The 22,768-nt window shown below is 46.3% G+C and overlaps 2 protein-coding genes and 1 long non-coding RNA gene across 5 annotated transcripts in view; 2 read left to right on the forward strand and 1 right to left on the reverse strand.

Annotated features, from left to right (window-relative positions):
• BTD (biotinidase) overlaps positions 1-18,036 on the reverse strand; it is a 29,071-nt gene extending 11,035 nt beyond the window's left edge. Inside the window, exon 1 of the mRNA XM_069960431.1 lies at positions 17,981-18,036. The gene's annotated coding sequence lies outside the window, so the exon portion shown is untranslated. The remainder of the gene's footprint in view (positions 1-17,980) is intronic.
• On the forward strand, positions 265-12,517 carry LOC138784754 (uncharacterized). 3 transcript variants are annotated; one of them, XR_011361932.1, is made up of 4 exons: positions 265-328; positions 4,344-4,536; positions 4,654-4,774; positions 12,215-12,517. It is a non-coding gene; the product is annotated as an uncharacterized lncRNA (long non-coding RNA). The 3 variants fall into 3 exon arrangements; XR_011361934.1 differs by lacking the exon at positions 265-328 and adding an exon at positions 334-378; XR_011361933.1 differs by lacking the exon at positions 265-328 and adding an exon at positions 1,139-1,441.
• Positions 18,037-18,183: 147 nt separating the features above from the next.
• The window catches only part of HACL1 (2-hydroxyacyl-CoA lyase 1), a 30,566-nt gene continuing 25,981 nt past the window's right edge, over positions 18,184-22,768 (forward strand). The window contains exons 1-7 of the mRNA XM_069960432.1: positions 18,184-18,291; positions 18,885-18,989; positions 19,633-19,673; positions 19,848-19,928; positions 20,928-21,000; positions 21,095-21,172; positions 22,423-22,517. Coding sequence (XP_069816533.1) covers positions 18,232-18,291; positions 18,885-18,989; positions 19,633-19,673; positions 19,848-19,928; positions 20,928-21,000; positions 21,095-21,172; positions 22,423-22,517 — 533 coding nt within the window. The 5' untranslated portion in view covers positions 18,184-18,231. The remainder of the gene's footprint in view (positions 18,292-18,884; positions 18,990-19,632; positions 19,674-19,847; positions 19,929-20,927; positions 21,001-21,094; positions 21,173-22,422; positions 22,518-22,768) is intronic.

The raw sequence follows: 22,768 nt of genomic DNA on the forward strand, positions 1-22,768 counted from the left end.
CGGCCATGGACACTGTCATCTCCAAGACACAGCAGCCAATAACCTGTAGTGTAATATCGCCACCATTCACATCACACACGCTCTCTATTTTGGCCCATAGAGTAATATGGGGTTGTCTGCAGCCTCCTCAGTGACAGATTGTGCTGCTCTATACTGAGTAGATATTAAAGAATATAAGGGGGAGATTTATCAAGCAGTCTTACAGTAGGAACGTCCTCTGTTGCCATAGAAACCAATCATATCTCAGCTGTCAAATATGCATGAGATCTAGTAAAAATGAAAGCTGAGCTGTGATTGGTTGCTATGGGCAGCAAAGGACATTCCTACTGTAAGGCTGCGATAAATCCCCCCCATAATCCCTATATGTCCCCATAATGTGTAAGGAAATGGCATCAGTGTTGGGTGGGTTTGCGTTAGGGGGCTGAGGCGGGCCTGGGTTGGGAAGGGTGACGGAAGGGTCCATGTTAGGAGGGCCAGGCCAGGCCTGGGCTGGAAAGGGCGAAAGGAGGGTCCACGTTAGGGTGCTGGGGTGGGCCTGGGCTGGGAAGGGTGAAGGGAGGGTCCGCATTAGGCGGCGGACCTGGGCTGGGAAGGGCGAAGGGACGGTCCATGTTAGGGGGCTGGGGCGGGCCTGGGGTGGGAAGGGAGAAAAGAGGGTCTGCGTTAGGGGGCTGGGATGGGCGAAGGAAGGGTCCGTCTTGGTGGGCTGCAGCAGCCCTGGGCTGGGAAGGGAAAAGGGAGGGTCCGCAAAAGGAGGCTGGGAAGGGTGAAGGGAGTGTCCGTGTTAGGGGTCTGGGGTGGGCCTGGGCTGTGAAGGGCGAAGGAAGGGTACATGTTAGGGGTCTGGGGCTAGCCTGGGTTGCGAAAGGTGAAGGGAAAGCCTACGTTAGGGAGCTGGGGCGGGCCTGGCCTGGGATCGGCACCGGAATGGTCCATTTTAGGAGGCTGGGGCCGGCCTGGGCATGGAAGGGCAAAGGGAGGGCCCACGTTAGGAGGCTGGGGCGGGCCTGGCCTGGGAAAGGGAGCCGGGATGGTCCACTTTAGGGGGCTAGGGCGCGCCTGGGCTGAGAAGGGCGCTGGGAGGGTTCGTGTTGGAGGGCTGAGAATGGGCTTGGGGTGAGATGGGCGCCAGGCGAGTCTGGGTTAAGGGCTAGAGCGGGCCTGAGCAGGGCGCGGGGACGGTCTGCATTAGGAGCCTGGGAAAAGCCTTGGCTAGGAAGGGCAATGGGAGGGTCCACCTGGGCAGGGCATGGGGCAAACCTGGGCAGGGAAGAACACCAGGAAGGGCTTACAGTTTTAACAAGTTTTAGATTAAGGTTTTAGCACATAAAAAGTAAATTAAGGGTTGGGATGGGTAATCGGGTTAGGGTGGAGGGGCTCCCTCATGGTGCCTTCACCTTGATGTGGTGAGGGAGCTTGCGTGCCTTGGTGATCCAACGAGGTAAGCTGGTGGGAGAAATACACCTGGTGGGGTTACCCGTGCCAGACAGATCAATGGGGAGAGGCCAGACTAAGCAAGGCACCCAGAAAAAGGGCTGGTATTCTAGAAATATTTAAAGTAAATGGATGTACCAGCAGGTACATTGCTTTAAGATTTTAACATCATTAGACCGTGCTGATGCCATGGCCTTTTTTTGTGCCACGACCCAGTTCCCATGCACAGTGCTGGTCTTCTTCTGGTCACCGGCCCGGACTGAAGCACTGGAGGCGGCCCCTCCACCCCCAGTGGGAGGAAACCCCCTCCCCTCTGTGACGCAGTGCCATTGATTCTTATGGAGCCGTGTCACAGAGGGGAGGGGGCTTCCTCCCACTGGGGACAGGCCGGGCCGCCTACAGTGCTTTAGACCAGGGATAGACCAGCACTGTGTGGTTTCAAAAAAGGACTGCGGCACCAGCACCCCCGTGCAGGCGCCAGTCTATTGATGTTAAAATCTTAAAGCAATAGGGGACAAGTGGGAGATCACAGGGGGTCTGACCTCCATATCCCCTGCTAATCTCTATATCAGGCGCCCAGCTTGTTTGCTATGAATACAGCCACGGGTACGGCATGTGACCCACGGTTCTATTCATTCCTATGAAGCCGATAGAAAAAGCCAAGTAAATCGGAAAGTGCTTACTCAGCTCTTTTCGACAACTCCATAGGAATAAATTGAACTGTGCGTAACGTGCAATACCCGCGGCTGTATTAATAACATAGAAGCCTGTGGCCCGATACAGAGATGGCTGGGGGGTGTGGCGGTTGGACCCCCTGCAATCATTTACTTGTCACCCATCCTGTAGATAGGGTACAAGTTAAAGGGGCACTATATGCCACAGAAGCCCAACCGCTCCTCAGCATTCTTTAAAAATTTGCTAATTGCCCCTGTGCAAATGTGGGGCTAAAGAGCATTTGGGGTGTCGCCTTTGTCCTGGAGCATTACTTTGTCCTGCCCATCTGTCCCGTCCCCACGCCCCCTCGGGTCGAGCTCGCCCGGCCAGCCTCCGCCCGTCCCGCTCAGCCCGTCCCCTCTCTTGCCGCTGGTATTACACAGCCAATCAGGAGCCCAGGACAGTATGCTGCTCACTGCTACAGTTTGCAGCTGGCAGGAGTGTGATCAGCGCTGGGAGCCTTTGTTGAGCTGGATGGTAAGCTCAGCCCAGGCTCCAAGCACCGATCGCGTTCTTGCCATTTGCAAACTGTGGCAGTGAGCAGCATACTGTCCTAGGCTCCTGATCGGCATTCAAGCTCCAGAAGAATGTCCCCCACACTGTCCTGGGCTGGGTCCTGGTATGACACCTCGGGAGCAGGCTGTCAGCTCAGGGGCATGGGACGGGGCAGGTCAGGCTGGTGGGACACTCTTCTGGGGCTTGAATGCCAATCAGGAGCCCAGGACAGTATGCTGCTCACTGCCACAGTTTGGTGCTCGGAGCCTGGGCTGAGCTTTACCACCCAGCTCAACACAGGCTCCCAGCGCCGATCACATTCCTGCCAGCTGCAAACTGTAGCAGTGAGCAGCATACTGTCCTGGGCTCCTGATCGGCTGTGTCATACCAGCAGCATGGGAGAGGGTGGGCTGAGCGGGACGGGAGGAGGCTGGCTGGGCGAGCTTGATGGGAGGGGGGTGGGGGAACGGGACAGATGGGGGCAGACTGGGCGGGACAAAGTAATGCTACAGGACAAAGGCGACGCCCCAAATGCTCTTAAGCCCCACATTTGCATAAGGGGAATTAGTGAATTTATAAAGAATGCAGAGGCGCAGAGGAGCGGTTATAACAGCAATCTACTCCTAAGGTAAAAGGCTTCTGTGGCATATCAGCAGGTTCTCCCGGCTGTGTGGGACCACACAGCCTTTTAGCAGATGCTAGCTACACCCACTAGCACAGCAGGGAAAAGCTAACTTCATTTACTTTTTTTTGGTTTGTTCCTGACCCATTCACTGTGTAGTGAGGGCGCCGATCAGCTGATTCACAGGGGTGCCAGGTGTCAGCACCCCAACCAGCCCCGTGACTGATGAGATATCCCTTGGATATTTTGCTTGGAAAACCCCTTTAAACCAAATAATAATATATTGTCTGTTTTCCACATTTGGAATATGCCGGCTAATTTTTCCTCAGGTTACAGGATATTTCAATGACAAATCCACAATCGATGTAAATAAATTAGATTTTTTACAGAATCTCCTCTGCATAAAAGCCCATTTAAAGCATTGTAGAATATTTGTAAGAAACTATCCCTAAAGTGGAGACAATGTGAAGCACTTTTCAGGTTGTAAACATGGGACAGGGGTGTCAGTGCTAACATAGACAAGGTCATACGATATAGGATATACATGTACAGAAATAACACAAAAATACTTTTATGATTAAGCCCCCTGAATGCCAGCTATCCAGTACTATGACTTCCAAAAAGCAAAATATGTAGAATTCACCTATTCTGGTGGAAGAACAATTGCCTTGTAAACATTATATACAGTATGTCATACACCAAGGACATTTACAACATACATTCCAGTTCAGCACTATTTCTCACTGTATAAATGTTACAGATCAGCAGCAGAGAGGGTTAAGTTTTACTTCTTTATCTTCCGATGGTTACAGATCAGCAGCAGAGGGGGTTAAAGTTATAAATACACATTTTACTTTACAAGACTTAAATTATTGAATTATAACAGCCCTTCTAATCTTATGGGTTTTTAAAGACAAGTCTCTGAAGAGGGCGTCTATGACGTCAGAGTGAAGCACCTCTCCAAACATGAGTGGCCTCTCAAAGTTTTATCAAATGAGACATTTCAGAAAACTTTGCTTTATTCTTACTGTTTTTCTCTTTTTTTCTTCCCTCTTACTCATGAAAAATAATCCCAAAGGGCTCTAATTGCCGCTCCATTTGTGGGTGAACAAAGCCGGTCAACCGATCCTGCTCATCTGCACACTTCAGTGTGGGAAGCGTATTGTCATTAAGACATATAAATTGAGTCAGTGAGTCTGGCTGTCACTCTGTGGAGCGGATGACAAGGAGGCAGTGCTGGACACACAGGCACAGCTGCTGCTCTACACAAGGTAAGAGAATTGGATTTTTGTCATACAAAATCAACATCTTTTACTATTTTTTATTTCTTCATGTTATGTTATAAATAGAATTTACATATCTGGGCACATTTTTCTTTTTTTTTTCAGGATGAAAGAAACTCATGTTGTAGCAGCCTATATACTATCTCTACTTATTGCAAGCATAGCAGCTCAGTCCTCCCAAGAAAGAGAATGGAAATCTTTGGGAAATCCATACAACAGGGATTTGGTAATGATCTCTGAATTATGTGTGGTTGTGATGTGTGACTGTTACTTTATATGTATTGTGTCACCTTGTAGAATGACAGATGCAAAGGGGAAAGGAAGCAACAATTTATCAGTGATCAGTATAAGCTAAAGAACTGATAGTATGAATGGTGCCCTATACACAACTACAATTACAGTATAATTGATGGGACTTTTACACCTTTATTGTTTAACTGTAGGAGCAAGTAGAGTTTCCACATCAGAGTTTAGAAATCACGGACCATGAGGGCTGATGTTAGAGACTGCATTTGTGTTTACTGAAATTCCACATGTAATGTATCAAGCAAAGTGCATAGGATACAATATAAAACAAGACATCATGCAAGTAGCATTCCCCTGGAATCAGCTCATAGAGACCACTTTGAAATCCTATTTAGGGCACTAACATAGACTAAATGATCCTATACAGTTTTATGTAAAGAAAGTCTAAAGGTCCTGCAACTTTCACATATACTTTGTATTTTGATTGTTCATTATTTTCAGGATCTTTGTGTTCTGTCAGTAAATAGTAAAACTCTTATTCACATCTTGCACAAATCTAATGCTTACTACAGAATAAGTTGATGCAGCCTAGGCAATACTTAGCTAAATACACCACAACCAAAAAATCTATTTTTCTTAAAGGGGTATTCACATCTTAACTTATATAGTCATATTTGTAGGGTTTATCAAGTTAAATATTTTTGCAAACACATTCATTTATGAAACATACTTCCTGCTCCTGATATGCTTCTCTTTTCCTCCCATTTTTGACAGTTCATTCTCTAATGTTACCAACCACCACTCTGCTCTATAAGCAGTGGTCTGGCTGGTTTATAAATAGCTATTACACACGTATTTATTTGTACAGTGTATATACACTATGGGGGAGATTTATCAAAGGGTGTAAAATTTAGACTGGTGCAAACTTGCCACAGAAACCAATCACAGCTCCTCTTTTCTTTCACCAGAGCTGAGAGCTGAGCTGTGATTGGTTGCTGTGGGCAGTTTGCACCAGTCTAAAATTTAAACCCTTTGATAAATCTCCCCCTATATCTCTATAAATCTTCACTATATCTTTATATGTATATATGAATCTGACCACTGCTTTTAGAGCGCAGAGTTGGTCGGTAACTTATGAGAAAGAAACAAGTTTGCTAAATTAATTTAGTTGCAAAAATATTCATCTGGATGTGTCCTAGAGTGCAGGTTGTTTCACTTAGGCTACGTTCACACAGAGCAAAAGGGGCGGATTACGCGAGGAAATATTTCCGCCAGAAATCAACTGACGCTGATTTCCGAGCAGAATATAAGCAGAATGTAAGCAGAATCCCTGCGTATTCCGCTAGGAAAGTGTTCAGTTCGTAATCAGCTCTTGACAAATTCAGCGCGGAATACTCGAGGAATCCGCGCTGAATCCGCATGCATTCAGCGCTGAAATTCAGCTAGTATTTGGCGAGTAAACTAGACTATACCAGAATATATACTAGAATCCTCCTCCCCCCTTTTTTCCCTATTTCCGCACTGATTCAGCGCGTAATTTCCGCTTGTATTACGCTTGTATTCCGCGCTGAAACAGAAAATCAGAGCCCCATTGGTTTGTATAGGCTTCCGCTAGCGGAAGAATGAACATGTTCATTCTTCTGGCGGAAAGCGGATTAGTTCAGTGCGGAAATTCCACCGTGTGAACCGCAGAGCAGAATTTCCATTCAACACAATGGAAATTAGCTCTGCACCTATTTTAACGGCTGAAATTTCAGCGCTTTTGCTCTGTGTGAACGAGAGGATTTATTTACATTGTTTGTTATTATTTACTAATATAAGATGTAAATATTATGTACTGGTAAATTTACATATAGCAGATATGCTCCAACTTCTTTTCCTGGATTGGCAGACGAAAAATCCTTAGCGGGATACAGGAGAAGCAAAATTGGAGAAATTTTAATAACTCTCATACACATGATGTGGACATTTACCATGCAAAGTTCATTTTGTCTGTCCATTTCTCCATGGATTTAACTCTTTCCATTGCCTTAGACATAGATTCATCATGATTTTGGCACAAAGATTTATGGAATAGAATTTTCCTTATATTCCCTAAAAAGTTATGTATAATGTGAACAAGTGTGCTGTTAACAGTTTAACTAGAATTTCCATAATTCACAGATATTGGCAAGATTTCTCCATCTAGCAACGATTCTATTGGCAGATTACAGCATGTCACCCAATTGAATCTATTAAGAGCTCATTCACATGGCTGTATTACAAGTCAAAAGCAGTTACCCTGCTCCCCCATCAAGAAAGCACTAGGTTATGTCAAAAGTTTCTTAAAGAGAATGTACCCACAGGTACATCGATTGGGTTTTTTACATGAATGGATTGGTGCTGGCGTGGGGATGCTGCTGCCATAGTCCTTTTTTTTTAACGATCCATTCATGTAAAAAACGAAAGAGATATACCTGATGGTACATTCGCTTTAAGGCTAGGTTCACACTACGTATATTTCAGTCAGTATTGTGGTCCTCATATTGCAACCAAAACCAGCAGTGGATTGAAAACACAGAAAGGCTCTGTTCACACAATGTTGAAATTGAGTGGATGGCCGCCATTTAATGGCAAATATTTGCTGTTATTTTAAACAGGGCTCCAGACTAAAAAATTTACCTAGGAGCCATTGGCTCCTAACCTGAAAAATTTAGGCGCCAAATAGAATATTTGGTCGCCAACATTTTAAACCATGTAAAATTAATGTTATGTTAAATGGGACTTACTGTGTGCAGAGGCCGCAGCCTCCTCCTCCTCCTTTAGATTCTTTCTTTTCTTAGTTTGAAAACGTTCAACATGGAAACTTGCAACTTGACAACCATATACAGTCTGACAACCATATACAGTCTGACTCAGTACTTCAGCCTCACTTGGCTAGCCTTTTAATGAGGCTTACTCTTCTGAACTTGAACTTAAAGGGAACCTGTCGACCCCCGTGCCGGGGTGACAGGCTCCCAACCCCCCGTTAGAGCCCCCTATATTCACCTCATGGCGCCGGGTCCCGCTTCTGAAGATGGTCGGGTCACGGAGATCTCAGCCGCTGCAGCCCGACGTGCGCTGAGAGATGAGTCCAACGCTCATAGAGAATGACAGGAGAGTCCAGCGCTCCGTCATTCTCTATGAGCGTTGGACTCATCTCTCAGTGTGCGCACCGGGCTGCAGCGGCTGAGATCTCCGTGACCCGACCATCTTCAGAAGCGGGACCCGGCGCCATGAGGTGAATATAGGGGGCTCTAACGGGGGGTTGGGAGCCTGTCACCCCGGCACGGGGGGTGACAGGTTCCCTTTAAAAGCTTGCAACAGTCTATACATACTGAGCTAGACTTCTGACTGCAGCCATAGTGACCCCCCACAAGATGTGTATATAGATAGATATATCTCTCACCTAGTGACTAATGCAAGTGACCCCCTACAATACAGACACCTGAGGGGCCCTGATAATAATAATTGTGCATATATCTATCTCCCAGTGTCTGCAGCCAGTTTGCCCTACACTTATAGATGGCCCCCTCCCCTTATAGATGACCCCCTCCTCCCCCCCATTATAGATACCCCCTCTTCTCCCCCCCATTATAGATGCCCCCTCCTCCCCCCATTATAGATGCCCCCTCTTCTCCCCCCCTTATAGATACCCCCTCCCCTTATAGATGGCCCCCTCTCCCCCCATTATAGATACCCCCCTCTTCTCCCCCCATTATAGATACCCCCTCTTCTCCCCCCATTATAGATACCCCCTCTTCTCCCCCCCTTATAGATTCCCCCTCACCTTATAGATGCCCCCTCTCCCCCCCCCCATTATAGATGCCCCCTCCTCCCCCCCATTATAGATGCCCCCTCCTCCCCCCCATTATAGATACCCCCTCCTCCCCCCCATTATAGATACCCCCTCTTCTCCCCCCCATTATAGATGCCCCCTCTTCTCCCCCCCTTATAGATTCCCCCTCACCTTATAGATGCCCCCTCCTCCCCCCCATTATAGATACCCCCTCTTCTCCCCCCCATTATAGATACCCCCTCTTCTCCCCCCCATTATAGATACCCCCTCTTCTCCCCCCATTATAGATACCCCCTCTTCTCCCCCCATTATAGATACCCCCTCTTCTCCCCCCATTATAGATACCCCCTCTTCTCCCCCCATTATAGATGCCCCCTCTTCTCCCCCCATTATAGATACCCCCTCTTCTCCCCCCATTATAGATACCCCCTCTTCTCCCCCCATTATAGATGCCCCCTCCTCCCCCCATTATAGATACCCCCTCTTCTCCCCCCCCATTATAGATGCCCCCTCTTCTCCCCCCCTTATAGATACCCCCTCACCTTATAGATGCCCCCTCTCCCCCCCCCCCCATTATAGATGGCCCCCTCTCCCCCCCTTGAAGATGGCCCCTCTTCTCCCCCCATTATAGATGCCCCCCCTTCTCTTCCCCCCATTATAAAGCCCCCCCCCTCCCTTTCCTCTATGCTAAGCAATATTTAAAAAAAAACAAACACACAAACTCACCTGACAACCCGCTCCCCCGGCGATCCTCTTGTTCTTCAGACGCTGTCCCCGGCTGATGCGCAGCTGCCGGGGGTGTCCCGTCCTATCCCCGGCAGCGCGGCGCGTCAGTGAGCTCCTGTACGCCGGGGCTGTGACTTCTGACACAGGAAGCGTCTCTGACGTGCGCTTCCTGTGCCGGAAGTCAGGGCCCCAGGCAGCTCACTGATGCGCCGCGCTGCCGGGGATAGGACGGGACACCCCCGGCAGCCGCGCATCAGCCGCGCATCTTAAAGAGACAGCGCGCCGCCGCCGGGGCCAGTCGCAAATGGCGCCCAGATTAATAAATCTGGGCGCCATTTGCAAAAAGTCAGTCGCATTGGCGACCATTTTGGTCGCCATCTGGAGCCCTGTTAAAACAACGGCTGTTATATTGAAATAATGGCAGTTATTTACTGTTATATGGCGGCCATCCACTCAATTTCACCATTGTGTGGACAGAGCCTTTCTGTGTTTTTAATCCACTCCTGGTTTTGGTTGCAATATGAGGACCACAATACTGACTGAAATATATGTAGTGTGAACCCAGCCTAAAGCATTACTGTCATTTATATAAACTTTTCACGCTTTTGTTGTTCACTTTAGATTTACACTCGGCCCCCTTTGATAGTTTGATATAGCACGGTGAAACCCATGGTAGCATGCTCACAATTATCAGGAGACGGGCTTCATGGGCAGAGAGTAAATTGTGCTGCCACATGCTTTACCTGGCTATAAAGACAAAAAAAAACAAAAAACAGGAAAGTGCAAAAGCAACCTGCGAGTGCCAGGACTTATCGCACATGCTCCCTTTAGCGTACACATCATAAATACCTGTTCTAAAGGTTTTTTTTTTTAATTAGGTTCTTGGCTAATAAAAAAAAAAAACACAGGAGAAGGGTGGAGTGCAAGCCTTCAGGAGGTAGCAAGACCCCCACCCATGCAACACAAAATGCAAAAATTGGCCAGCACTCCGAAACCTCAGTTCACCATATGCAGTCTGCACACTGCCAAGGCTAAAATACAGACAAAGGTTAAGTTCACACAATGTATGACAGCGGCCGTTCTATGACACAGCCGTGTCACAGGACGGCCTCTACTGTGATGTTTAACCCGGCTAGTACTGCAGTACCGGCTAGATGAACTTAATTTTTTTTAAATTGGAATGCGGGCACATATGGGTGTGTCCACATTCTAATTACCCATAACAGACAATGTAAAGTACGGCCAGAGCCGTACTTTACCTTGTCTGCACTCTCAGTTTTGTGCGGCCGCTATTCAATGTATACACTCCAACCAGGATTCCATACAAAACAATGCAATGTATTTTTGTGTGAACCCAGTCAATAACAGGAACATGCAACATCAACTTGCAAGTGCCGGGACTTACTGCACATACTCCCTACAGCTTAAAAATCCTTTGGAATGGTGGCAAATTTTTGCATTTTGTGTTAGTAATGCTTTAAAGATACATGTAGCCTATAAAGCGACTTTGTACCCACAATCTGACCCCCCTAAACCACTTGTACGTTCGGATAGCTGCTTTTAATGCAAGATCCATCCTGGGGTCCGTTCAGCAGGTGATATTGTCCTAAAAAAACAACTTTTAAACTGGCCGCCCCGTGTCCAATGGCCCGGGCCTAGATTGTGTATGCATAAGGCTGGCACAACCTCTCTGTCCCTCCTCATCCTTAACAATGCCCCAGACAGATTGTCTCCTATTCATCAGCTGTGTGAATACTGAACATGGGCTGGATCGTTAAGGCACCTGTGCAATGTTCAGACAGGAGAAAATGTTTCAGTGGCATTCCTAATGATGGAGAGGGTGGGCAGGAGGGACGGAGGGGTGGTGCAAACTTAGGGCACAGATACTCTCGTTGGGCACAGGGCTGCAAGTGTAAAAGCTGTTTTTTAGGACAATAACTGCATCACCTGCCGAACGGAGTCCAGGACAGATCTTGGTTTAAAAGCAGCTATCCGAAGGTAAAAGAGGTTTGGGGGGGGTTAGATTGTGGGTACAGAGTCGCTTTAAAGGTCAAGATGACAACTTATCTCCTGTCCAAATAATAGGAAGAGAAGCCGAAAGCATGCTACTGCACCTCCAAAATGACATTTGTGCAACAGGCAACAGCATATCATGATGGCTATATGTGTACCTATATGGTTTTATTCAGGCCACTCAACTATAAGGATCATAGCATTAGTGTTTACTGCTTGCTCTATATTGTGACTTCCTGAACTGAAATACGGGAGGAAAGAGGGTGCTCTGTGGGTGCAATTTGCTCATTAGGTCACATTTCCTTGTGATGCCATGTACAAACCAGGCCTGAATATTCAGAAAAAGGCTACTGAATTTAATTGGCTCTTAGATTTCCCTAAAGGGGTACCATGAAAAAAAAATATTTTAACATCAACTGGTATAAGAACATAATACAGATTTGTAAATTACTGTTGTTTAAAAAAAATCATACATATCAGCTGCTGTATGCCCTACAAGAAGTGGTGTTTTCTTTCCTGTCTGACATAAAGCTCTCTGCTGCCACCTCTGTCCATGTCAGGAATTGTCCAGAGTAGTTGATCCTCATAGAAAACCTCTCCTGCTCTGGACAGTTCCTGACATGGACAGAGGTGGCAGCAGAAAGCACCATGTCAGACAGGAAAGAAAACACTACTTTCTGCAGGGCATACAGCAGCTGATAAGCCCTGGAAGACATAAGACTTGAATAGCCCTTTAAGAAAAAGTTTACAGTATATATGTTATATACTTTTTTTTTACAATTAAAAATTATTTTGTCTTCCACAAATAAAATTACCATAACAATAAAAACTATTACGTTTGATCATTGTTCACTTTTTATGTAGTTTTTCAAGTTCTTGAAATCCTATATCACCGGGAGGGGAGCGTATATGATGAATCCTGGGAACAAGGAGAAGCTTGCAAGTGATTTAAGAGCTAATGGAGAGTCCAAGTACAGCAACCTGCGACAATTTATGGACAACAATGAAATTGCGGATATCTAGGCGGTGACACCAGGCATAATGTGTGAGGTGTCAAAAACATCTGTGGACAAGCTGGTATACAGTATCAAGCACTAGTTCTTTATGCATTGCTTTCTTTATGGGACGGCCATATTTTACGTTAATAGAAATTAGGTTATTTTCATCTGCTGGAATAAAGCTTTGCTGTGTTTTTATAATTTTGAACTGTGTTTAATTTTAATACAGTCTCTCTCTCTCTCTCTCTCTATATATATATATATATATATATATATATATATATATATATATATATATATATACTGTATCTATCTATCTATCTATCTATCTATCTATCTATTTATCTATCTGTCTATCTATAGTCCTACTAAGTGTCTGTGTGATTTAGACAGCAATTTATTGAGGGTTAAAGGGATGTAAAATGCAAAAATTTCCCTTAGGCAACTGCAGCCACAATTGCATTACACATGTTTGCTCTGATATTTTCTTGATAATCCAAGTATAAAAAAAATTCAGGCATTCATTTAATGTGCACCTTCAGACCGCAGCTAACTGGGCCTAAGGGGTACCTGTCACCTTGGTTCACTTCACAAGTTCCATGTGCTGATGCCGGAAGGTCTGGATGAACTGAATTATAGTGACAGATATGCTCTAAAGCACAACCTGGGGAAATATACAACAGAACTTAGTGTACATTAAAGCGAATGTACCACCAGGTACATCGCATCGCGGTCTGGCCCGCCCCCTGGCCCGTCGCATCGCGGTCTGGCCCGCCCCCAGTGCTTCATGCCGTGCTGGTGCTTGAGAATAATCTGGCACCATGCGCAGGAACTGGGTGGAAGTTTAAAAAAAAGGACTGCGTCATTGGCATCCCCACGCTGATGCCGGTCTGTTCATGTAACAAACACAAAGCAATGTAGTGGTACAATCGCTCAAAAGATTTAAAGACCCTTAGGTTGTGTTCACACACTGCATTTTTATTGAGGTACTGCATCATTTTACTGCAGTACTGCATGATTTCTGTGATGACACTGTTAAAGACTTAAAACTTACTTCCAGGGACAAGTAAGAGATCGTGGGAGGTCTGACCTTTGAACCCTCCAGCAATCACTAGATCGGCCCCCAGGCAACTTTGTTTTGAATAAAGCCACGGGTACAACATGTGAACCGTGGCTATATTCATTCTCTATGGAGCTGTCGGAAAGAGCTAAGTGCTGTTCCATAGAGAACAACTAGAGCCGTGGTTCACATGCCGTACCCGCAGCTCTTTCAAAACAAAGGATCGGGGGGGGGGGCAATCTGGAGGTCAGAGCTCTGTGATGGTGGGAGGGTTGATCACAGTGAGGTCACCAGCAACTTGACCTCAGAAGAGGCCTGCCAGCATCACAAAGGAAGCCCCCAAGGATCCATGACATCAGACTTTAATTGTCGTCGTGTCCTCAGGTCAAAATTAGTTTCCCTGTCGGTGTTAAACAATGGCAAAAAGCAGGAGCTAGAAAGCAGAAACTGCACTGAAGAAGCCAACATTATATCCTGCATTAAATCCAGCATTATCAGTGTAGATCCCGAGGTTAGAGATGGTAAAGTATCTGTCATGGCAAACACCTATGGGCAGCCCTTCTGCCTCGCTACCACCTTTAATACCTTCCGATATACTGCATGTCTCAGCTGTTTTTTTGTGCTCCACATTTTAGGTGTTTAGCGTTGCTGGAGATTTATCTTGCTGCACTGTGGTGTTTAGCACTGCTGGAGAGGTATTTTGTGCTGCATTATGATGTTTAGCACTTCCGGAGAGGTATTTAGTGCTGCACTGTGGTGTTAAGCGCTGCTGGAGGGGTATTTTATGCTGCACTGTGGTGTTTAGCACTGCCGGAGAGGTATTTAGTGCTGCACTGCAGTGTTTGTTGCTTCTGGAGAGATATTTTGTGCTGCACTGTGGTACTTACTGACTTGTGCTATGTGCTGCACTGTGGTACTTAGAGTGACTTGTGCTAGGTGCTGCACAGAGGTACTTAGTGACTTGTGCTAGGTGCTGCACAGAGGTACTTAGTGACTTGTGCTAGGTGCTGCACAGAGGTACTTAGAGTGACTTGTGCTAGGTGCTGCACTGTGGTACTTAGTGACTTGTGCTAGGTGCTGCACTGTGGTACTTAGAGTGACTTGTGCTATGTGCTGCACTGTGGTACTTAGTGACTTGTGCTAGGTGCTGCACAGAGGTACTTAGAGTGACTTGTGCTAGGTGCTGCACTGTGGTACTTACTGACTTGTGCTAGGTGCTGCACAGAGGTACTTAGAGTGACTTGTGCTAGGTGCTGCACTGTGGTACTTACTGACTTGTGCTATGTGCTGCACTGTGGTAGAGTGACTTGTGCTAGGTGCTGCACAGAGGTACTTAGTGACTTGTGCTAGGTGCTGCACAGAGGTACTTAGTGACTTGTGCTAGGTGCTGCACAGAGGTACTTAGTGACTTGTGCTAGGTGCTGCACTGTGGTACTTAGTGACTTGTGCTAGGTGCTGCACTGTGGTACTTAGTGACTTGTGCTAGGTGCTGCACTGTGGTACTTAGAGTGACTTGTGCTAGGTGCTGCACTGTGGTACTTAGAGTGACTTGTGCTAGGTGCTGCACTGTGGTACTTAGTGACTTGTGCTATGTGCTGCACAGAGGTACTTAGTGACTTGTGCTAGGTGCTGCACTGTGGTACTTAGTGACTTGTGCTAGGTGCTGCACTGTGGTACTTAGAGTGACTTGTGCTAGGTGCTGCACTGTGGTACTTAGTGACTTGTGCTAGGTGCTGCACAGAGGTACTTAGAGTGACTTGTGCTAGGTGCTGCACTGTGGTACTTAGAGTGACTTGTGCTAGGTGTTTTACTGTGGTACTTAGAGTGACTTGTGCTAGGTGCTGCACAGAGGTACTTAGTGACTTGTGCTATGTGCTGCACAGAGGTACTTAGTGACTTGTGCTAGGTGCTGCACTGTGGTACTTAGTGACTTGTGCTAGGTGCTGCACTGTGGTACTTAGTGACTTGTGCTAGGTGCTGCACAGAGGTACTTAGTGACTTGTGCTAGGTGCTGCACTGTGGTACTTAGTGACTTGTGCTAGGTGCTGCACAGAGGTACTTAGAGTGACTTGTGCTAGGTGCTGCACTGTGGTACTTAGTGACTTGTGCTAGGTGCTGCACTGTGGTACTTAGAGTGACTTGTGCTAGGTGCTGCACTGTGGTACTTAGTGACTTGTGCTAGGTGCTGCACAGAGGTACTTAGAGTGACTTGTGCTAGGTGCTGCACTGTGGTACTTACTGACTTGTGCTATGTGCTGCACTGTGGTACTTAGAGTGACTTGTGCTAGGTGCTGCACAGAGGTACTTAGTGACTTGTGCTAGGTGCTGCACAGAGGTACTTAGTGACTTGTGCTAGGTGCTGCACAGAGGTACTTAGAGTGACTTGTGCTAGGTGCTGCACTGTGGTACTTAGTGACTTGTGCTAGGTGCTGCACTGTGGTACTTAGAGTGACTTGTGCTAGGTGCTGCACTGTGGTACTTAGAGTGACTTGTGCTAGGTGCTGCACAGAGGTACTTAGAGTGACTTGTGCTAGGTGCTGCACTGTGGTACTTAGAGTGACTTGTGCTAGGTGCTTCACTGTGGTACTTAGAGTGACTTGTGCTAGGTGCTGCACAGAGGTACTTAGTGACTTGTGCTATGTGCTGCACAGAGGTACTTAGTGACTTGTGCTAGGTGCTGCACTGTGGTACTTAGTGACTTGTGCTAGGTGCTGCACTGTGGTACTTAGTGACTTGTGCTAGGTGCTGCACAGAGGTACTTAGTGACTTGTGCTAGGTGCTGCACAGAGGTACTTAGTGACTTGTGCTAGGTGCTTCACTGTGGTACTTAGAGTGACTTGTGCTAGGTGCTGCACTGTGGTACTTAGTGACTTGTGCTAGGTGCTGCACAGAGGTACTTAGTGACTTGTGCTAGGTGCTGCACTGTGGTACTTAGTGACTTGTGCTAGGTGCTGCACTGTGGTACTTAGAGTGACTTGTGCTAGGTGCTTCACTGTGGTACTTAGAGTGACTTGTGCTAGGTGCTGCACAGAGGTACTTAGAGTGACTTGTGCTAGGTGCTGCACTGTGGTACTTAGTGACTTGTGCTAGGTGCTGCACTGTGGTACTTAGAGTGACTTGTGCTAGGTGCTGCACAGAGGTACTTAGTGACTTGTGCTAGGTGCTGCACAGAGGTACTTAGTGACTTGTGCTAGGTGCTGCACTGTAGTACTTAGAGTGACTTGTGCTAGGTGCTGCACTGTAGTACTTAGAGTGACTTGTGCTAGGTGCTGCACAGAGGTACTTAGAGTGACTTGTGCTAGGTGCTGCACTGTGGTACTTAGTGACTTGTGCTAGGTGCTGCACTGTGGTACTTAGAGTGACTTGTGCTAGGTGCTGCACAGAGGTACTTAGTGACTTGTGCTAGGTGCTGCACTGTGGTACTTAGAGTGACTTGTGCTAGGTGCTGCACAGAGGTACTTAGTGACTTGTGCTAGGTGCTGCACAGAGGTACTTAGTGACTTGTGCTAGGTGCTGCACTGTAGTACTTAGAGTGACTTGTGCTAGGTGCTGCACTGTAGTACTTAGAGTGACTTGTGCTATGTGCTGCACTGTGGTACTTAGTGACTTGTGCTAGGTGCTGCACTGTGGTACTTAGAGTGACTTGTGCTAGGTGCTGCACTGTAGTACTTAGAGTGACTTGTGCTAGGTGCTGCACTGTAGTACTTAGAGTGACTTGTGCTATGTGCTGCACTGTGGTACTTAGTGACTTGTGCTAGGTGCTGCACTGTGGTACTTAGAGTGACTTGTGCTAGGTGCTGCACTGTAGTACTTAGAGTGACTTGTGCTAGGTGCTGCACTGTGGTACTTAGTGACTTGTGCTAGGTGCTGCACTGTGGTACTTAGAGTGACTTGTGCTAGGTGCTGCACTGTAGTACTTAGAGTGACTTGTGCTAGGTGCTGCACTGTAGTACTTAGAGTGACTTGTGCTATGTGCTGCACTGTGGTACTTAGTGACTTGTGCTAGGTGCTGCACTGTGGTACTTAGAGTGACTTGTGCTAGGTGCTGCACTGTAGTACTTAGAGTGACTTGTGCTAGGTGCTGCACTGTAGTACTTAGAGTGACTTGTGCTAGGTGCTGCACTGTAGTACTTAGAGTGACTTGTGCTAGGTGCTGCACTGTGGTACTTAGAGTGACTTGTGCTATGTGCTGCACTGTGGTACTTAGAGTGACTTGTGCTATGTGCTGCACTGTGGTACTTGCTGTTGGTTGGTTTCAGGAGTTCTGCATAGTGGTATCTGGTTGGCACTAAAGGCCAACCCCCCCCCCCCTTGTGCCAACCAGATACCACCATGCAGAGCCTGCCTCATACCTGCTGGGTGCGCAGCAGGAGCTATAAGGTTGCCCACCCTGTTCAGTAGCTGGATTGGTGGCCGCTGGAGATGAGCCCATCATCTGTAATCATCTGTATACACTACAGCAGGGGGTGCAGGCAGGACGATACCACGTGACACACAGAGCACCCGGGCACAGGGCCACCAAAGTGCTATCTCACCAGTATAATACTCCCCACCGGCCCGATCACTACATACCAGTCACCTCTGACACCGATCCGCGCTGGACGTTGTACCGTGTACACCCCCTGCCGGTCACTGGGTACTGAGATGACGGAGAGGGGCGGGACCTCGCCTCTAATTGGCTCCCTTACACCTCCGCCCCGCCCCTGATGGCATCCAGTCCTCCAGTGTCCTCAGGAGGGGGCGTGGCGCGGGCTGCCCTGACGTCTCCTGGGGGCTGTACGAGGAAGTGAGGGCTGCAGAGCGGAGATCACTGGGCAGGAGACATGGCAGCTCAGGAGCCGATCACCGGGGCGCAGATCATTGCTGAAGCTTTGGTGGCACAGGTGAGAGCTATTATTATATGCAATAAGTGCTGAGCAACACCAGGTCCCTTAGTGGTAGCCCTGCCTGAGCTGCTGCAGAAGCTCTTCTAAAAAAAAGTGCTGAAAAGTACCGTATAGCTGTAATGTATATTACCCCAATGCAGAGTGCATTCGGTGCATGCTGAGATTTATAGTCCCACATCTGATGCAGTGATGTTGTGAGGGTGCACTGTTATTTATATCCAGTTACTATATTAATAGCTACATGTGCAGTCACTTTATTGTTCTTCCTATACAAGAAGTGTATTCAGAGACCACTATACTGCACTGGTCACTGCTTCGTGACAGCTTGGACAGATCTAGAAGTACATAAGGAATCCTGACCGGCCGATTGATATGTAACAGGTCTGTAAGGTGTTCTTGTGGTTTATTGTATTTTCACCCATCTCACCCAGTGCCCAGCAATATGTGCCCGGCATATACCAATATGTGCCCGGCATATACTGTACACATACATCTCACTTACAACCATGGGTATTTCTGTTATTGGAAACGTCATTCATTGTATCATCTCCATCCACTTTTCTGCGACCACCTTATTATTTGTTTTCCAGAATGTAAAGTACATGTTTGGTATTGTTGGGATTCCTGTCATTGAAGTGGCAATGGCTGCTCAAGTCGCTGGGATCAAGTATGTGGGCATGAGAAATGAGCAAGCTGTAAGTACCATTGTGTCACATCATGTCATTTATGTCATCTGCTCTTAAAGGGGGTATTCTAGACATAAAAAGTTATTCCCATCAATAGAAGAGGGTATACCAAGCTAATTGGTGGGGGGTCTGACTGGGGTCCCCACCTGTCACAAGAATGGAGGGAAACTGTACCCCAGATGAATGGAGTGACCATGTGTGTGCCCGGCACTGCATTCATTCTTAGTTTTTCTCAACTTTAGCTATGAGTGGGGGCCCCAGCAGTCAGACCCTACTGATCAGCTTGTTATCTTCTGTCCTGTCAACAAGGGATAGCTCAAATGGATTATAGATAACATAGGCTGGATTATAGATAACACCAAGTGATAGCTGTATTTCAATCTCCTCCACCACATGAAGACATTGGGGGTCCTTTGCAGCAAAATAGTTGAAAGGGTTTATGTCTCATCTTTCAGGTACTAAACAGGGGTCAGAGGTCAGAAGTAACCTCCTGGCATTATGCCATCGCTTCTTGTAATGGCATTACCCCTTACATTTTAAGGTCCCCAGTGTTAATATAGATGGGGTCCCTGCTATTCCTTTGCCTTACCATGGAGTGTGAACTCTTTTATTTTTTCCTGCCCTGTAACTTCTTTTCTGTTATGTCTCTCAGGCTTGCTATGCTGCCTCCGCTGTGGGATACCTGACCGGCAGGTAAGCACCGGATCAGGAGTCAGGGTAAAAGTAGGCAGCAGTATAATTCAATTATCGCTTCTATTGTTTTCCTGTTCAGATCATATAAATGTGTAGCGACAGTAATACTTGTGCATGTTATTATACTGTATACATATATGTTTGTATTAAGACCAATTTATTTTATACTTTTAGACCCGCTGTGTGCCTTGTAGTGTCTGGGCCAGGACTTATCCATATTCTTGGTGGCATGGCAAATTCTAACATGAACTGTTGGTAAGGAATACTTAGTGTATATGTGCACCCTGTGTGATACTTCTTCTTGAGTTTCATAATGTTAAAGCCTCTGCAACTTTTTAAATATCTTTTAGGGGCTATTTACACATCAGCAAAATACTGTCCTTACACGGACAGTATTCTGCAGACTAGACCTCTGAGCAGCCAGAGTCAGCAATTATTATGATCCTGGGAGCTCTGAATGAGTTTAAATCTTTGTGCTACAGTACTATAACAGCCGTAGAGCTGTATTTTTAGTGTAGCACAAATATTTTTACAGTTTCTCAGCTCCCGGCATCATAATGAATGCTGAAACTGGGAATTTAGAGGTCCGGCCTGCAGAATACTATTCATGCACCGACAGTATTTTGCGGACGTGTGAATGGCCCCTATGTGTTAGAGATAGCAGCAGGGAGGGAATAGGAAGTTGCACCCAGCAGAGAGTTATGGAGAGTTAGGAGAGCATACATGGAGGGCAGCTCCCACAGCCTGTAGATAGGGAGAAAAACACATATAAGGGAGACTCACATAGGCTTGCCACAGCAAACTGGACTCCTCACATTCAGCATGTATTAGGCCAAATTTACACATCTGTTATCCCGTCCATAGCCACCGGTCCGCTAGACAGGACTAAGGATGCGCAGCTGTCCGCAACCTGTCTGCAAGAGCATGGACCCCCTCATTCAAGATAAGGGATCAGTACTGCAAATGCGGGCCATATTATGGCTCGCCACTATTTTTTCCTACATTGACCCTGGCCCCAGCGCACATCCGAAACACTTATGGAAGTGTGTTTGGGGCCATAGAAATTAATGGTTCTGCAAATGTGGTTGAAAAACGGCCTTATCAGGAGGATTCATCCAATTGAGAATTTAAACTGGCTGCAAGCTGAATATAAAGAAGTCTAATATCATAGGCTCCAAATTAGTGCAAAATTTTAAACTCGAATTGCACCAGAATCCAGAATTGTTTAATCCTAGTATTATATTTTTCTTCTAGGCCAGTCATTGTCTTGGGAGGGTCTTCTGATACTAACCAGGAAACCATGGGTGCTTTCCAAGAATTCCCACAGGTATTTGTTTTCCTGCTTCTTGTTTGAAAATCACATTGTCTAAGATTGTGGTCTAGGACGCCAATGCATATGATTTCCTTTATTCCTTTTTTAGGTTGAAACATGTAGACTGTATAGTAAATTTTCTGCAAGACCTGGCAGCTTGGAAGCCATACCATCTGTAGTTGAAAAGGTAGGTTATGCACAGAGGCTGACCAGTCAGGATATGTAAGCCACTATCTGGAAGGGATGCTTACCAATTATTTATTTTCTACAGTGCTTGTTTTACCGCTATTACATTAGGGCACAACTGCAATCTGTGACTGCAATTTAGCTACGGTGCCTACTGGTTGCCTAACATGCCGTCTGTCTCATCACTAATTCAGGCTGATGCTTTTTCCTCTTCATCTACCCACTCATATTGGCTGCTGTGTATAGACACAAGGCTCAGAAGCTCAGCATGAAGTCAGTGCATGGAGGGGTCATTTCTAGAATAGCCAAGACAATACGGTTATAAAGTACAGGTTTCTAAACCATAACTGATAAAAAAATATACAGATCTCATATCATAATTGACACGTGTAAAGGCTGTATTCCACAGGGCTCCTTGGTTCCCGCTCGCTGCCACCGCTATTAAGCGCGTTGGCAGTGAGTGTGTGAGTCCCGGGGGGGGGGAGCTAGATCATCCGAGCAGCCAATAGCAGATAGCAGCGCTCTGCTGCCGCCGCTATTACATAGAGCGACGGCAGCAGATCGCTGCTATATGAGTACTTTGTCCTTCAACATGTTGAAAGACAAATGACTGCAACGATCAGCCAACATCGTTCATGCCGGCTGATTGTTGCCTTCTATTACACAAGACGATTATCGTCCGTTACAGCCAAATACGGCCTTAAAGAGGATGTACCACCAGGTACATCCTCTTTAATCTGAACCGACGGCTTGTCAGGTGGGACTATGTTTCCCCACCATCCTCGGTCCTTATGCACGATATATATGGCTCAGCACTAACACACTTACAAAACCCGTTGTTTGCTGCTAGGTCTTAATATGTACTATATATGCTTGTGTGACATGACTACATATATATTTGGATATGTATACATGCATCTTATATTTTTGTGTGTTGATTGGAATATCTGATAAAGGTCCTTATGTCGGGGACTAAAATCATCATGGCTGCAAATTAGCTATAGAGTGAGAGAACCTCATTTGATGTAACTGAGTTTTTGTCTCCTATCCTTACAATGTTAAAAAGTGGAGGATTTGGGACATCAGCCTTTGCTACAGCATTTAAATACCCTGTATCCTGTTTATTTACCTATTAAGTAGAACTGGTTCATTTTTAATATTTTCATTATGTGTGGAGTGTTAGCTTACATGATTGTTAGGTCACATGCAGCAGATACACAGTCACTTTATTGCTTTTCCCCCCCCCCCCAGGCTGTAAGAACTAGCATGTACGGCCGGCCTGGTGCTTGTTATATCGATATTCCAGGAGACTTTGTCAACAAAATGATTGACAGACGTGCCATCAGGTAGGTTTATTATAGTATAAAAGGTTCAGTTACACTACATGGCTTATAGTATGTAAAAAGCTTTTCTGGGATCACAGATATTAGTCACATCTGTTAGTATGCAGCAAGCTATTTTCTTTATAGAATTTATGAGTATTATTATGTATAATATGCTAAACAATAAGTGTTATTATTGTGATTATGGAAATTTCTGAACCTTAGGGGAAAAAATCCGCACTTGGCTGCAACAATTACTGAGTTCCTTATAGAAA

The sequence above is a fragment of the Dendropsophus ebraccatus genome, chromosome 2, assembly GCF_027789765.1.
Source record: "Dendropsophus ebraccatus isolate aDenEbr1 chromosome 2, aDenEbr1.pat, whole genome shotgun sequence".
NCBI lineage: Eukaryota > Metazoa > Chordata > Amphibia > Anura > Hylidae > Dendropsophus > Dendropsophus ebraccatus.